This window comes from Ixodes scapularis, unplaced genomic scaffold, assembly GCF_016920785.2.
Source record: "Ixodes scapularis isolate PalLabHiFi unplaced genomic scaffold, ASM1692078v2 PGA_scaffold2__306_contigs__length_199485367, whole genome shotgun sequence".
NCBI classification, from domain to species: domain Eukaryota; kingdom Metazoa; phylum Arthropoda; class Arachnida; order Ixodida; family Ixodidae; genus Ixodes; species Ixodes scapularis.
Window position 1 is genome coordinate 2,155,159 of NW_024609857.1, and position 14,388 is coordinate 2,169,546.

The 14,388-nt window shown below is 43.0% G+C and overlaps 1 protein-coding gene across 1 annotated transcript in view; it reads left to right on the forward strand.

Moving 5' to 3' along the window:
• The window catches only part of LOC8040903 (ataxin-10), a 30,188-nt gene extending 21,343 nt beyond the window's left edge, over positions 1–8,845 (forward strand). Inside the window, exons 9-11 of the mRNA XM_029991506.3 lie at positions 5,629–5,816; positions 7,807–7,870; positions 8,602–8,845. Coding sequence (XP_029847366.3) covers positions 5,629–5,816; positions 7,807–7,870; positions 8,602–8,789 — 440 coding nt within the window. The 3' untranslated portion in view covers positions 8,790–8,845. The remainder of the gene's footprint in view (positions 1–5,628; positions 5,817–7,806; positions 7,871–8,601) is intronic.
• Positions 8,846–14,388: the final 5,543 nt, after the last annotated feature.

Genomic DNA, 14,388 nt, shown 5'->3' on the forward strand with positions numbered 1-14,388 from the left:
CATCTTGCACGCGCGTTCGTCAACGCTTTATTTTGGTTATTTACTTGGAATCTTTTATACGGGGAAACGTGCACGTGGAACACTAATCCCTGCATTCCCACAGCAATAGAATGGTCTATTGCTGTGGGGAAACTGTTGTATTTCATTGGGCAGCATCTCTTTCATGCTTCTCCGGCCGACAAAATTGTGTCTTTCACCGTATAGGCCTTTTTCAAGTTTTGATAGTATGGTACGAAAGAAACACTTAATGAATATGAAGCATCAATAAATCACTCGGTAAAATTCTCTATGTCAAGGGACTTTCAAGTTGAGTGTTTGCCAACAGATTGATTAAGGGGGAACACTACCCAAAAAAGTGAATTTTTGAACCACTTGTCTGATTTAAATTATATTTACAGGGCTTGTTTCTGTTGATGTTGAGAACAGTTCTGCCAATTTTTGTTAACCTGGGTGAAGTACAAAAAAAATTGCAAACGTTCAAAGACGAAAGTGGGCGTGTCTGCGTAGGAAACTTATTGTTTTGAAATCACTTATAAATTTGTCGTTTTCATGTGTTACATTGCATTAGGACAGTTCAGAGCAGATAACTATGTAGCTATATTTCTATGTTATACCATCTTTCATGACAAAAAAGCCACATAAACACAAATACAGTTTTTTAGATTTCCATTCTTTGTCCAAACTTTTAGTTCTTGAGCATGAGAAATGACAAAAATAAAAAATACAAGCTCATAGTTATCTTCCCCTTAAAATTTCACCCCAGAAAAACTTAAAAAAAAAAAAAAGTTATGTAATAACAAAACAATAGTTTTCCTAAAGTGAAATTTATGCCAAAAAGTGGAATGGAGAAAAATGCGTTCAAAGTGCTCCAACCTCTACCTTTTCTTTAGCATCGGTGGACTGAAAATAATTTATAAAAAATTAACTATGCAGTGTGAACGTAGAAAGATTATTACATTAATATGTTTAATATCGATGATATACGTCAAAGTGACGTGATGTGGCAAAGACTCAAAACATTGCTTAACTACAAACCACAGGTTTCTATGCCAGTTGAAATTAACATAGATGGTTGTATAATATCGGGGATGGATATGGTGAATGCTTTTAATAACTATTTTGTAAATCATACCACATCTCCTGTTTCTACTACTACTGTAAATAATGCACTTCAGTGCATGCCTTCACCCTTGCCTAATTCTATATTTCTTTTTCCTACTGATGTATCCAAAGTCTATAATATATTTATGAGTCTAAACAATAGTAGAAGTATTGATGCATACAATATGCAAATGAAGCCAGCAAAGTATGTTCTAGATATCCTAGCACCATACCTAACTTATATATTCAATCTTGCACTTGAGTGCGGTGAGTTTCCTATCAAAATGCAGATTGCCAAAGTTAGTGTATTGCATAAAGGTGGTGATTTAAATAATATTAACAATTTTAGACCAATTTCCATACTTCCAGTATTTTCTAAGCCACTCGAAAAAATCGTTTCAAATAGAATTGTCTCTCATCTTGAGAAATACCTTTTAATTACTAATTCTCAATTTGGTTTCCGTAAAAGTTATTCAACTGAGTTAGCATTACTAAAACAAAAAGAAATAATATTAAGAGCACTAGATAATCGCTTATTAACGATCGGTATATACTTAGATTTCTCTAAGGCCTTCGACACGATAAATCACAATGTCCTCATAGCAAAATTAGAATAGTATGGCATTCGTGGAAAAATATTAAGTTTGTTACAATCTTACGTACGGAATCGTACCCAGTTCGTGTCTATATTTAACTTTAAATCTGATATTTCAAAAATAACAAATGGTGTACCCCAAGGCAGCATTTTAGGCCCCCTCCTTTTTATTCTTTATATTAACGATATTGTGAATGTAAATCGTGATCTTAAAGTTGAGTTCATAATATATGCTGAAGACACTAGCATCTTCTTTTCCGATAAAGATATTTGTACTCTAGTAACTAGATGTAATACCGTTCTTGAACATGTAGCAAAATGGACAAAAAATAATCACCTTAAGTTAAATTTGCAAAAAACCAAAGCCATTTTATTTAAAAGTCAACATGCTACAGTTATGATCCCAAACCCACTGATTTTGAACAATGAAGAAATTGAATTTGTCGACACTATTAAGACTTTGGGTGTTTGGTTTACAAATAGTATGTCTTGGAATAAACATGTTGATAATCTTTCGTCTAAATTGTCAAAAACAGTGGGGTTGCTAACCAAGTTTAAATCGTTGCTACCTCGTTGTGTTAAGCTCCAACTTTACAATGCTTTGGTATATTCCCAACTTAATTATTGTCATCTAGTTTGGGGAAATACAACAAAAACAAATATAAATAAACTACATATTTTACAAAAGAAAGCTGCGCGTGCTATTGCCAATGTTTCATACTATGATCATACTGAACACTTGTTTTCATTGTTTAATATAAAACCAATTTCAAATATTTACAGGTCCCGACTTCTTGTGGCGTACAAGAAGTCTACGCAGTTTAAAAATAAAGGTTTTGAGGAGTTATGTAACCTAGTCCTTTTCACTTCCTCATATCAACTCCGCCCTAAAGAAAAATGGTTTATTTCACCATCACATACATTATATTATAACCACACGCTAAATTACCAATTAACTACTTTGTTAAATGAATTATTTTTAAAAGGTGTTGATATTCATGCAATGACGCTGGCAGAGGTACGAGCATTATTTTAGGGTTGTTTTCTTAGGTACAGCTAAGGCACAAGGATCACTGTACCATTGTATACCACAATGAATGCATTAATTTTTGTTTATTCTCTTGTTTTTGTTTGATCTATGGTCAGTACATTTAAAACAGTGTTCTCTCTTTCAATGTAGCTATTGTGTTCGTTTTTGAAATTGCTTAGGAATCGCCTGCTGTAAAGGGGGCCAGGACCTCCGTCAGGCTGCTGCAGCAGCTTTTTGTCTTGGTCCCCCGTTTCAGTGATGAAACAAAATAAAGATTTATTATTATTATTATTATTATTATAGTGACACAGACAGATGCGCTAGGCTCGCAATGCTGGCTATGACGAGCGCCAGCCTCTGCCAGCGCTCGTGGCTTGGGAGCCAGGAAAATAAAGAGAAAGAAGTTGACTCTAGCCAAAGCTCTGGTTCGGACGCCTGCATTTTTCCTCCGGCGTTTTTAGAACACTGCCGACAAACTAGTGACCCGGACGTGAAACTTTCTGAAATATGAAACTTTCTGGGAATACTCTCTAGATGTTGGTGGATGTAAATATGACATTTTTCAAAATCAACTTTTTTTTTGGCAGAAATTGTTTTTTCTGGGCAGTGTCCCCCCTTAAACCCAAGTCCATAATAAACTCTGACAGACTGCATCACATTTGCCAATGTCTCGAATGCTTCCTGTTGGATGCATCTTCAACTCTTTCCCCTGTCAGTCACCAGAAGGCCGTCATTAGTATGTCATGGGTGCCATACACTCTCTCGATGATAGTCATTAAAGTGACCAAACCAAATAGACCATTTGCTTTATTACCCAAGCATCAAGGAGAATGCAGGGATTGGTGTTCCACGCGCCACACGTGCACGCCTTCCCCGTATAAACGATTCAAAGTAAATAAACAAAATAAAGTGTTGACGAACGCACGTGCAAGGTACAACTTGTCGTAGGATTTTCCTTTAGAAAATTTAGTACTGCTGAGGCCAGCACGTGCGATGCGTGAAACACCAAACCCTGCATTCTCCTTGATGCTTGGGTAATATAGCAAAATTTCTATTTTGGATGGGGTCAGTATTTCAGTAACCGTGCACCTAGTAGTTGCATTTTTAAAGCAACTTGTAACTTAGTTCAGTTACTGCTACAGTGCAATTATAATGATAATGAGAAAACCCGAAAATGCAATCGTTACCGATTATCGTTGTAACTGGACTAGAAATTTATCGTTTCTAGTCTAGAAATCCTATTAACTGATCGTTATGAGCAGTATATCGTTATAATTGGGTTGCACTGTACTTCTGAAAATGATGTTGGCAAATACACTCACTCATCTAGTTTCGACAGCAGTGCTGCATATTGCCACTGCCTCAAACTCTACCGTGAGCCAGGGCTGAGTAAAAAGGATCCGTGCTGTTATCTTGATTTTGTGGTGTAGTTAAAAATGATTTGGAACATGCCGTAAGATACTGCAGAAGAGCCCACCTTGTTCAAGAGCCCACTATTAACATTTCCCAAACTTGGGAGTTCTGCATATTATACGTTAAGCACCCCATTTTACCGGACAAGCACCCATGTCCAGATTTACCCAGTTTTTTCAGTAAAAGTGGGGTGGACGCTCCCCAGGTATTATACCTATACGGTAACTTAATTTACCTGATCTAGCTGTATTTAACCTTTGCATTCAAGTTCAAATAACTGTAACTTGAATACTTTTTAAAAGATGGCTTTAAAAGTTTCGATTTTGTTTGGCCAAGTTGGAAACCGTGCGGAGCAAACCATTTGCTCCTGTTTTGGGCTTTCTCAAGACAGGCTCTGTAGATTGCTGAATATTTGGATGGACTACTTAAATCTATTGTTTTTACATTTGCCATTATAAGTTGCTGCAAGAGTGTAGGGCACATTTTATTGTGCGATACATCCAAGCATCTAAAATCATTCTATGCTACATACATATCATATCTAAAGTTTCTTTAAATGTGCTAGCGTTTATTGTTCTGGTGCATGCCTTTCGTTTGGACAGTCGTGGTTTGGACTGGACTGGACTGGTTTTGTGAGGCCGTGGCATGGTTCCCACGGTGCTCTTTCACTTTGTTTGTTTTCTCGTTACGTCCATTCTCCCTCTTACATAAATAGAGAGGGTCTTCTTGCACTCTTTTAATGATGTGCTACGAGAGTGGGAGAGGAGAGGATTGAGCAGCTGTCAGCAGCGCAACGCACGCGACAATGTAAAACCGAGGCACAGCGACGATGCCGTTTACTCGAAACCGATGACCCCCAAGAGGAAAGATTGGTTCTTCGAAGACGACAGTGTGTGAACCGTTGCGAAGTTGGAATTCTCTTCCTCCGCCGAGGTGGAACCCCTGCACTAAACACTAAAGCATTTCAGCGAGATTCGGCATAGTGACGGCAGCGATTTTGGCATCATTTTGTTTTTTCGTGACGGTTGCTGTGTTAATTTTGGCGTAGCTGAGTTAGGCCAAAATAGCAAATCTCTTTTTGCCGACTGGAAGGTGGAAGAATTCACGAAAGCTTTGTGCCAATACTTCTACTTTTCTCTTGGCTATAGATTTTTATTGTAGTTATGCTTAACCTATTTACTTTAGTATTTGTTGCCCAACCCAGCAACGTCATATTTCAACATGGCAACCAACACACAAAATAATCTACACTGTGAAATGGTATTCAATCACCTGGCATGGAGTGGGGTTTCAAGAGAAAAGACATTACCATTGTCACCATTGCTATAAGAGCCTCCTATTTGATGATTTTAAATAAGAAAAAAACGTGGCATCAAATTCTACTGAGTTTCTCTAAATGGAGTTCATTCAGAAACTCATATACTATGCATCTGCTTGGTACTTTGGAGGCTCCAGCTCCCAAGTTCCAACTTCCTCTTCCTGGGTGCAGGTGTTCTCAAGGTTGTACACTTGTTGGGCAAGTCCGGCAACAATGCGTTCACGCCCGCCCCCAAGCTGGACGACCTTGTGAAGGCCGAGGAAGCCGACTCGGACGTGGACCCGCGCAGGAACTTCAAGAAGGAGCTCGTCCGTCTGGTTGGCAACATGAGCCACCACTCCAGGGCCAACCAGGACCTGGTGGGTGTGGTCGACGTATGCTCTAAAGTAGACAAAATAAGAGGAAAACATTTGCATTAATATTTACTGCCTCAAATGATATCATATCTGCCAATTTTAGACTAAAAGAATTATTGTAAAAAGGTGAAACAGATATAATGTGGTTTACAGTGTGCAAGAAAATGTTAAGAACAGTGCCTAATGTTTCACGAGTGCAGGGACTGTAAGTGAAAAATTAGTAAGGTCATCTTCGGATACAGGAGCCACAATGACTCTTAAATCCACTTCTACCCAAAATTTTGGGGGATTCAAATTTTTAACAAGTTTGGTTGCCAGTTTCTGGCATTCCCCAAGAACTGGTTCTTTTAGGTTCGAGTAAAATACAATTTATTTTTTCTTGAATTAAGATTCATGGGGCAAAGGGTCATCTGCCTGGCTCGGAGCTTGGCCGGTACGGTCCGCTACACATTACAACCATAGAAGTAAACTTCAGAAATTCTTTTAAGCCTTTTAGCAGAATGGATCCCGTTATTCATCTTTTCGGAATACTCCTTTGCAGCTTTTGCACCTTTTCTGGCGACTTCGCATCAGTGCGAGTCATTTTTAATAGTCCCATCTAAAGCAAGCTGCAAAACCCCATCAAAAAGAGTATGGAGTTTTGAATAGACTTTTTTTTATATATCCTGGATTGTATATTTGGAATGGCAGGCGTGTGATATAGCTGTCGAAAATGCACGCTATGTTCAGTTAACAGCCATATTCTAGTTTACGTATACTGGTGGACACCTCAATGAAAGAGGAAAGTTCTGTGCATAGTAATTTATATGCTGCTTGATCTAGTACAATACTTGATTTTTAGAAACAAAGAAAAATGCTTTATTATTTGAAACATGGATGTTTTCATAAAACTCCAAATAACAGACGTAGTGCCATGATTCACTGCAAAAAAAGTGGAATTCATAACACTCTTCAAGGAGTGTCTTTGCTATGGCTCTTTGATGCGAAAGTGAGTGCTGTAATCCTCTTGGCATTTAGACAAGATATATGAAATCTGCTTTAACTTGTGTAGATAAGTGTGGGTGACACCATATGACGCTGCAACGGTCAAAAGTTGTGCTGTACTTGGAAAGGTATAGCTCACCACACTTTACACACCCTTTGACTGTCGCCGCCGAACATGTACATGCGAAACGGCGTGCACTACAAGAGGTCTAGCTATTTGTTATGTCTATGGGGAACTATAAACGATGCATCTGCACATTGCTTCTCTTTGCTGGGGGTATTTTTATTTTTGAAATTAGATGTTCTGCATATATGATACGCATCATATGGTCGCTTCGCGTGTCGACTGCCCCAGCAGTAGTGGCAGTTGCAGTGCCGGCTCTCCCGATTCAGACTTCTAATGCTTCTCAGGATTGAACTCAGGGAATGAGAGCTTACCATCTAATGAAGCAGCTCTGCAAAGTGCCTCCGGTTCAGAATCTGAAACCGCCGGAATGTTGCTGAAGTTTATGCGCTAAAACGAAACCGAATCGATAAAGGTGGCAACATTTCACCTTCAATATTTTGGTTTGAGGTTTTTATACCTGAACAGCTTGCAAACACTGTACATGTTCCCGCTAGATAACTGGGAAAAAACATGCACATTGACCCTTTATACTATTCCTTTGGAAACAAAACCCAACCACTGGGAAACATCTTTTGGAAGGAAAAAAAACTTGACTGTCAAGGGGTTAATAACGGAGTTGTACCAGAAGATAGCCTCTCTATAGAGAGTCAATGCTTGGGCGTCTGTTCTGGTGCTCAGCTCATCATGCAGTTTGGCTGAAATTTGCTTTGTGATAGACTCTAAAATAGTTTGATGCTAATTATAGAATCAATTAATGCATCTTTGTCCTTTGCTTTAGACAAGTTCTTAATGATTTTAGCAGGGCGTTTGTTGTCCCATGCAATCGTGACAAGGGCAAGAAGAAAATACCTTTTCAAAGTCATCCATTTCTTCTGCTTGCAGGTCAGGCAGGTCGAAGGAATTGCTTTACTGCTGGATGTCTGCAATTTGGATGCCAAGAATCCATGTATCCTTAATGTTTCTCTGCGTTTTAGGCAGACTCGTTTTATATTGGCATTTCCTGTGGATCTTGAAATTTTGTACCTCCTTCCTCTATTTCTTATTTCGAGTGAATTGAAAAGAAAGGGATTAATGCGAATGATCGAAAGATGGAGGTGAATTCCACGCAGACGTGAAAGTTTGTGTCCTTTTTCATCGTAGCCAATCTGCACCAAGTGCCCCAGTGATCTGTCCGTGTTTTTAACACTCCGTCTACGCACCTTGCGCTTTACTTGATGTCCTAATTTTCTGCCGCTCGATCCCTGTTCCCATGGTGTGCATGCAATCTGGTGGCCATTGAACACGCCTTGTAGGACCTGAAAAGAGAACGTCCAATTTCACTGGTGTGCAGGCTCATTTTCTTTCCCTTTCCTCGGTGCGCCTTTTTTATCCTATCGATTCCTGCTCACGGTACTTCTGCAGCTGGAGTCACACTGCTCATGCATCGTACAAAGGACACGGTGTTTACTGCGGACACGATTACAGAATTATTTGCAGACGTGTTTCAAACATGATCGAAGCTTCACACATGTGTGCTTCGGACATGTCTGCATACCGTCTTTTGTATGATGTACTAGGAGTGTAACCGTAGCTTAAGTGTTTTGAGTGAGTCCTTTGCAAGTGCCTGTCGGATGTTTAATATTGATGCAGTCTTCTCAAAACGTGTGTGCCTGTTGGCCCTGACTGCCTCTGGTCCAGACATCATTCAGTGGGTAGTTCTGGCCATCAGGAACCTGCTGGAGAACAACCCCAAGAACCAGGAAGTTGTTGCGGGCTTGGTTAACAAGGGAATGGTCACGGACGCCCCTCAATTGCAGGAGCTCGGCATCAGCCTCGATCTGCTTTCGCTGACCAGAGAAGGGATGTCTCCCGGCCGCCCCGAATGACTGCGTCGAGGTCTCCCAATAAACGCCCTTTGCACCTCTTGCCCATTTGGAAACAACGCAGTTTGCGCAGAACTTGTTCGTTTTCACGCCGTTTGTTTGCAACCTTTCTGCCGCGGTGCTTGGGTTGGGTGGTCAACTGTTGTTTTTCAGAAATTCGAAATGCCCCACAAAAACAAAAACTCCGACTGAAAAAAAAAAAAAGAAGATAGTTTTTTGGTTGCGGTTACGGGAAGCACAAGTACGAAATTGGTTTTGTTCCAGATTTTGGTGCGACCTGGGCACCAGTTCTTTTATAAATTTCATTTCTGGCTGGTTGCTCAAAGCCTATGTAAGTTTCACTGAGTAAGAGGTCTAAATGTGCATATTGTCTGAGGTAGTAAACGAGGCATTCCACTCAGTGAATGCACTGCGAGTTGGTGGATCTAAATAAATTGGAAAAATCGGTCTTGGACACTGCAGCAGTTAAATTTTTTCTAAAGAAGCGGGTAGTATGTTTGTTTTGTGAAAATATGTAAGGTAGAACCTGCCTTAGTCAAAAGCTGCAAAGAAAAGCCAGAAGATATAAAGAGAAAAAGAAAAAAGTGTGCCACATTGGATATTTTTGTTGAACAACTGAGGACGAGGAAAGACAATAATTTTGTGTTATGTTACTTCTTGAGTCAAGAGGACCATGGCAACCTCTTTTATTTCATCTCTTAGGAATTCATTTCACTGGTGCCTTTTGATTAATGTGACCATTTTTAAGTTGTTTTCATACTACAAATAACCATCAAGCCTTTGGGCTGTCATACCTCACTTGACCCATATTTTTAGATTATTTAAAACAAATTAAAGTCAATTGCTGTGCTAGTTGGTTAAATATCCTATTCTCACTTTCATATTCTTGTCCTCTGGCGCTATTGTATGTATGTATGATATTTAAAACAAGTTCCCTTCATTTTGTCAGCACGGTACAGTGTTTGGAAATGAAATGTAGGGTTATGCAATTTTCGAAATTGAATAATTCAGGATAATGTTTCCTTTTCGATTTAATTTAGAGCACGATTCAAACATTTACATTTGAATATTCGAAGTTTACGGATAGTGTCTTTAAATTCCCAATTTCCTGTGTCAAGCTTCACCGCTTCGCAGCGGCGTGCACAGAGTAACAACTTGTGTGAGAGAGTATGTCGGTCGGTTAGCTTGATCAGCCCAGAAAAGTTAGCTCACTCTTGTCTGTCAACCTTCTTTAGTTGTGATTGTTAAGTTGGAATTATAGTTTGATCCTTAATTTTAAAATTTAGTGCCGAAAAAATAACGAAACAAATATTTGAGGGCGCCGTTTAAAGGGATGGTGAACCGAAATTTGGATTTCAGAAAACAATGCAGCAGCTGTAGGTGGAACGCTACAATCCCTGCAACCCTACTCGTAAGGCGATATCTCGAATGGACGGCCGTATTTGGAAAAAAAGGTCGAGATTGAACGAGGCCGACGAGGCGCGTGACGTCAAGATATCTCGTTTCCTCTCTTCGCTTCGCCCCCTCAAGGCGGCGAGGCGGAGAAGACGCGAGGCCGTTCCCTCTCGGAGAAACTGCATGTAGGCACCCTAGGAGAAACAAGACGTGAACATATCTGACAAATGCGCTTTTTTTTTTCTTTTTTTTTAAACACGGGCATCCGTTCAAGATATCGCTGTATGAGTGATGTTTTGGTGTTTGATCCCGTTGCACGCTTTTGCCGCCGTGTTTTGTGGAATCCAGATTTCGGTTCAGCATCCCTTTAAAGCGCATGCTCAGAACGAGCTCACATTAATAGGCTGCTAAGACCGACAGTCTTGATGGTGTGGAATGCATGTTGCCAAGGGACTGCGGAAGCACGCTCGACCTCCGCGCACACAGCTATGGCCGCCAGTGAATACTCCCTATATGCTAAAAGTATCGCATCTGTCTCAGATTTTTTACTTCAAGTTTTGCCGGAGAAGCGACCACTCTTGCTGGAGACATCACGCGGCGGTTTACTGCGTATGCGCGGTCGTGCGTCTCCCGGGTCTCTCGGAAACGCACGCGCCCTGGTCGTTGGTTATGCCGTCTGCATGTACGCGACCGCTTTGAAACAGTGCTTGCGTTATAAAGAAAGAATGCAATATATCTTAGTGGCATTTGCAATGTCAGAAGGTTCAAGAAGCTTGTCAGACTTCAGTGTAAGGTCTACATTTCGGGAACTCGGAGTCCCGCCCCAGGGCGGTTCCAACCAACCCGCAAAACGATTGAAAACGGTTTCCAGAGAAATCCGGGAGGTAGGAGTGACGTCAGCGGCCACGTGAACGTGACGTTTTGCGCGTCCAAAGTTGAATATATGGAACTTTTTCCGGACCCGGAGAGCCCCTCGGTCACTCAGGGGAAGGGGTCCACCCTCGTCTTTTCGCGTAATGGGACGCATAAGGCTTTTCGCCTTAAAGGGACACTGACACTCCCCAATTTTTTTTAGGCGATTTATTATGTTGTCGGAAGACTACCCAATTAATGTTTTGCAACAGAGTCATGTATATTTTTAATAAAGCAAAAAAACGCAACTGCTTGAAACTGAAACCCAAACCTGCGCACGGAGGTTGGAAGTGTGGAGAGGATAAAGTGAGTGACGGAAGTCGGGTAACTACACCCGACCGCGCGCTCTTTTTTTTCTCCAAAATAATAATAATTATTATTATTTTTTTTTCTTTTTTTTTCTTTTTTTTTTTTGCGCGCAGCAGACGAGATGTATGGCTACGAACAGTTTCGAGTGCGATTCCTTTGCAGTTATGTTTGCTCCGCTCGCTGTTCTGTGCTTCAAGATGAATTGTTTCGTACATTCAAGAGTTGGGGATGAGTAGTGAGTGCCCGAGATGAATTTCCGTGATCGGCTCCGATAAGAATACCCCTAAGGTGTTGCGTGAAAAGCTGCCTCACATGTCCTGCGTCCGAAAAAAAAAACGGCATTGTGCGGCAGAGTCTGCACATGTTTCCGAAAGATCAAGAGGATCGGGACCAATGGCTGAGTTCAATTTCTGCAGAACATTTACGGGCAGCTCGGAAAGCGGACGCCACCCGGTTTACATGTTCCTTGCATTTTGTGGGAAGTGATTACGTTGAGTTGGCAGGTGTCAAAAAGAAAATCCCATTCCATTTAGTTCAGCGACGTTTCGTCCACAACATTTTTTTTTTCAGTGATAATTGTAACAAAAAGAATTTAAATATCAGAAAATGTTGAAAAAAAAAACTTTCAGCCCTTCCACTCTGGTGGAGAAGGAAAACCGGCGAAGCTGTACTACGGTCAGACGACCTCAAGGACGACTTCTTGGACGACCTCAAAGACGACTTCTTGGACGACCTCAAAGACGACTTCTTGGACGACCTCAAGGACGATGCCTCAGAACAACGTCTAGGACGACCTCAAGGACGATGTCTAGGGCGACTTCTAAGACGACCTCGGGGTTGACCCCTAGAGGACGACCTGAGGAACGACATCTAGGCGACCTCAAGGACGACTTCTTGGACGACCTCAAAGACGACTTGGACGACCTCAAGGACGATGCCTCAGAACAACGTCTAGGACGACCTCAAGGACGATGTCTAGGGCGACTTCTAAGACGACCTCGGGGTCGACCCCTAGAGGACGACCTGAGGAACGACATCTAGGCGACCTCAAGGACGACTTCTTGGACGACCTCAAAGACGACTTCTTGGACGACCTCAAGGACGATGCCTCAGAACAACGTCTAGGACGACCCCAAGGACGATGTCTAGGGCGACTTCTAAGACGACCTCGGGGTTGACCCCTAGAGGACGACCTGAGGAACGACATCTAGGCGACCTCAAGGACGACTTCTTGGACGACCTCAAAGACGACTTCTTGGACGACCTCAAGGACGATGCCTCAGAACAACGTCTAGGACGACCTCAAGGACGATGTCTGGGGCTTCTAAGACGACCTCGGGGTCGACCCCTAGAGGACGACCTGAGGAACGACATCTAGGCGACCTCAAGGACGACTTCTTGGACGACCTCAAAGACGACTTCTTGGACGACCTCAAGGACGATGCCTCAGAACAACGTCTAGGACGACCTCAAGGACGATGTCTAGGGCGACTTCTAAGACGACCTCGGGGTCGACCCCTAGAGGACGACCTGAGGAACGACATCTAGGCGACCTCAAGGACGACTTCTTGGACGACCTCAAGGACGACTTCTTGGACGACCTCAAAGACGACTTCTTGGACGACCTCAAGGACGATGCCTCAGAACAACGTCTAGGACGACCTCAAGGACGATGTCTAGGGCGACTTCTAAGACGACCTCGGGGTCGACCCCTAGAGGACGACCTGAGGAACGACATCTAGGCGACCTCAAGGAGGACTTCTTGGACGACCTCAAAGACGACTTCTTGGACGACCTCAAGGACGATGCCTCAGAACAACATCTAGGACGACCTCAAGGACGATGTCTAGGGCGACTTCTAAGACGACCTCAGGGTCGACCCCTAGAGGACGACCTGAGGAACGACATCTAGGCGACCTCAAGGACGACTTCTTGGACGACCTCAAAGACGACTTTTTGGACGACCTCAAAGACGACTTCTTGAACGACCTCAAGGACGATGCCTCAGAACAACGTCTAGGACGACCTCAAGGACGATGTCTAGGGCGACTTCTAAGACGACCTCGGGGTTGACTCCTAGAGGACGACCTGAGGAACGACATCTAGGCGACCTCAAGGACGACTTCTTGGACGACCTCAAAGACGACTTCTTGGACGACCTCAAGGACGATGCCTCAGAACAACGTCTAGGACGACCTCAAGGACGATGTCTAGGGCGACTTCTAAGACGACCTCGGGGTCGACCCCTAGAGGACGACCTGAGGAACGACATCTAGGCGACCTCAAGGACGACTTCTTGGACGACCTCAAAGACGACTTCTTGGACGACCTCAAGGACGATGCCTCAGAACAACGTCTAGGACGACCTCAAGGACGATGTCTAGGGCGACTTCTAAGACGACCTCGGGGTCGACCCCTAGAGGACGACCTGAGGAACGACATCTAGGCAACCTCAAGGACGACTTCTTGGACGACCTCAAAGACGACTTCTTGGACGACCTCAAGGACGATGCCTCAGAACAACGTCTAGGACGACCTCAGGGACGATGTCTAGGGCGACTTCTAAGACGACCTCGGGGTCGACCCCTAGAGGACGACCTGAGGAACGACATCTAGGCGACCTCAAGGACGACTTCTTGGACGACCTCAAAGACGACTTCTTGGACGACCTCAAGGACGATGCCTCAGAACAACGTCTAGGACGACCTCAAGGACGATGTCTAGGGCGACTTCTAAGACGACCTCGGGGTCGACCCCTAGAGGACGACCTGAGGAACGACATCTAGGCGACCTCAAGGACGACTTCTTGGACGACCTCAAAGACGACTTCTTGGACGACCTCAAGGACGATGCCTCAGAACAACGTCTAGGACGACCTCAAGGACGATGTCTAGGGCGACTTCTAAGACGACCTCGGGGTCGACCCCTAGAGGACGACCTGAGGAACGACATCTAGGCGACCTCAAGGACGACTTCTTGGACGACC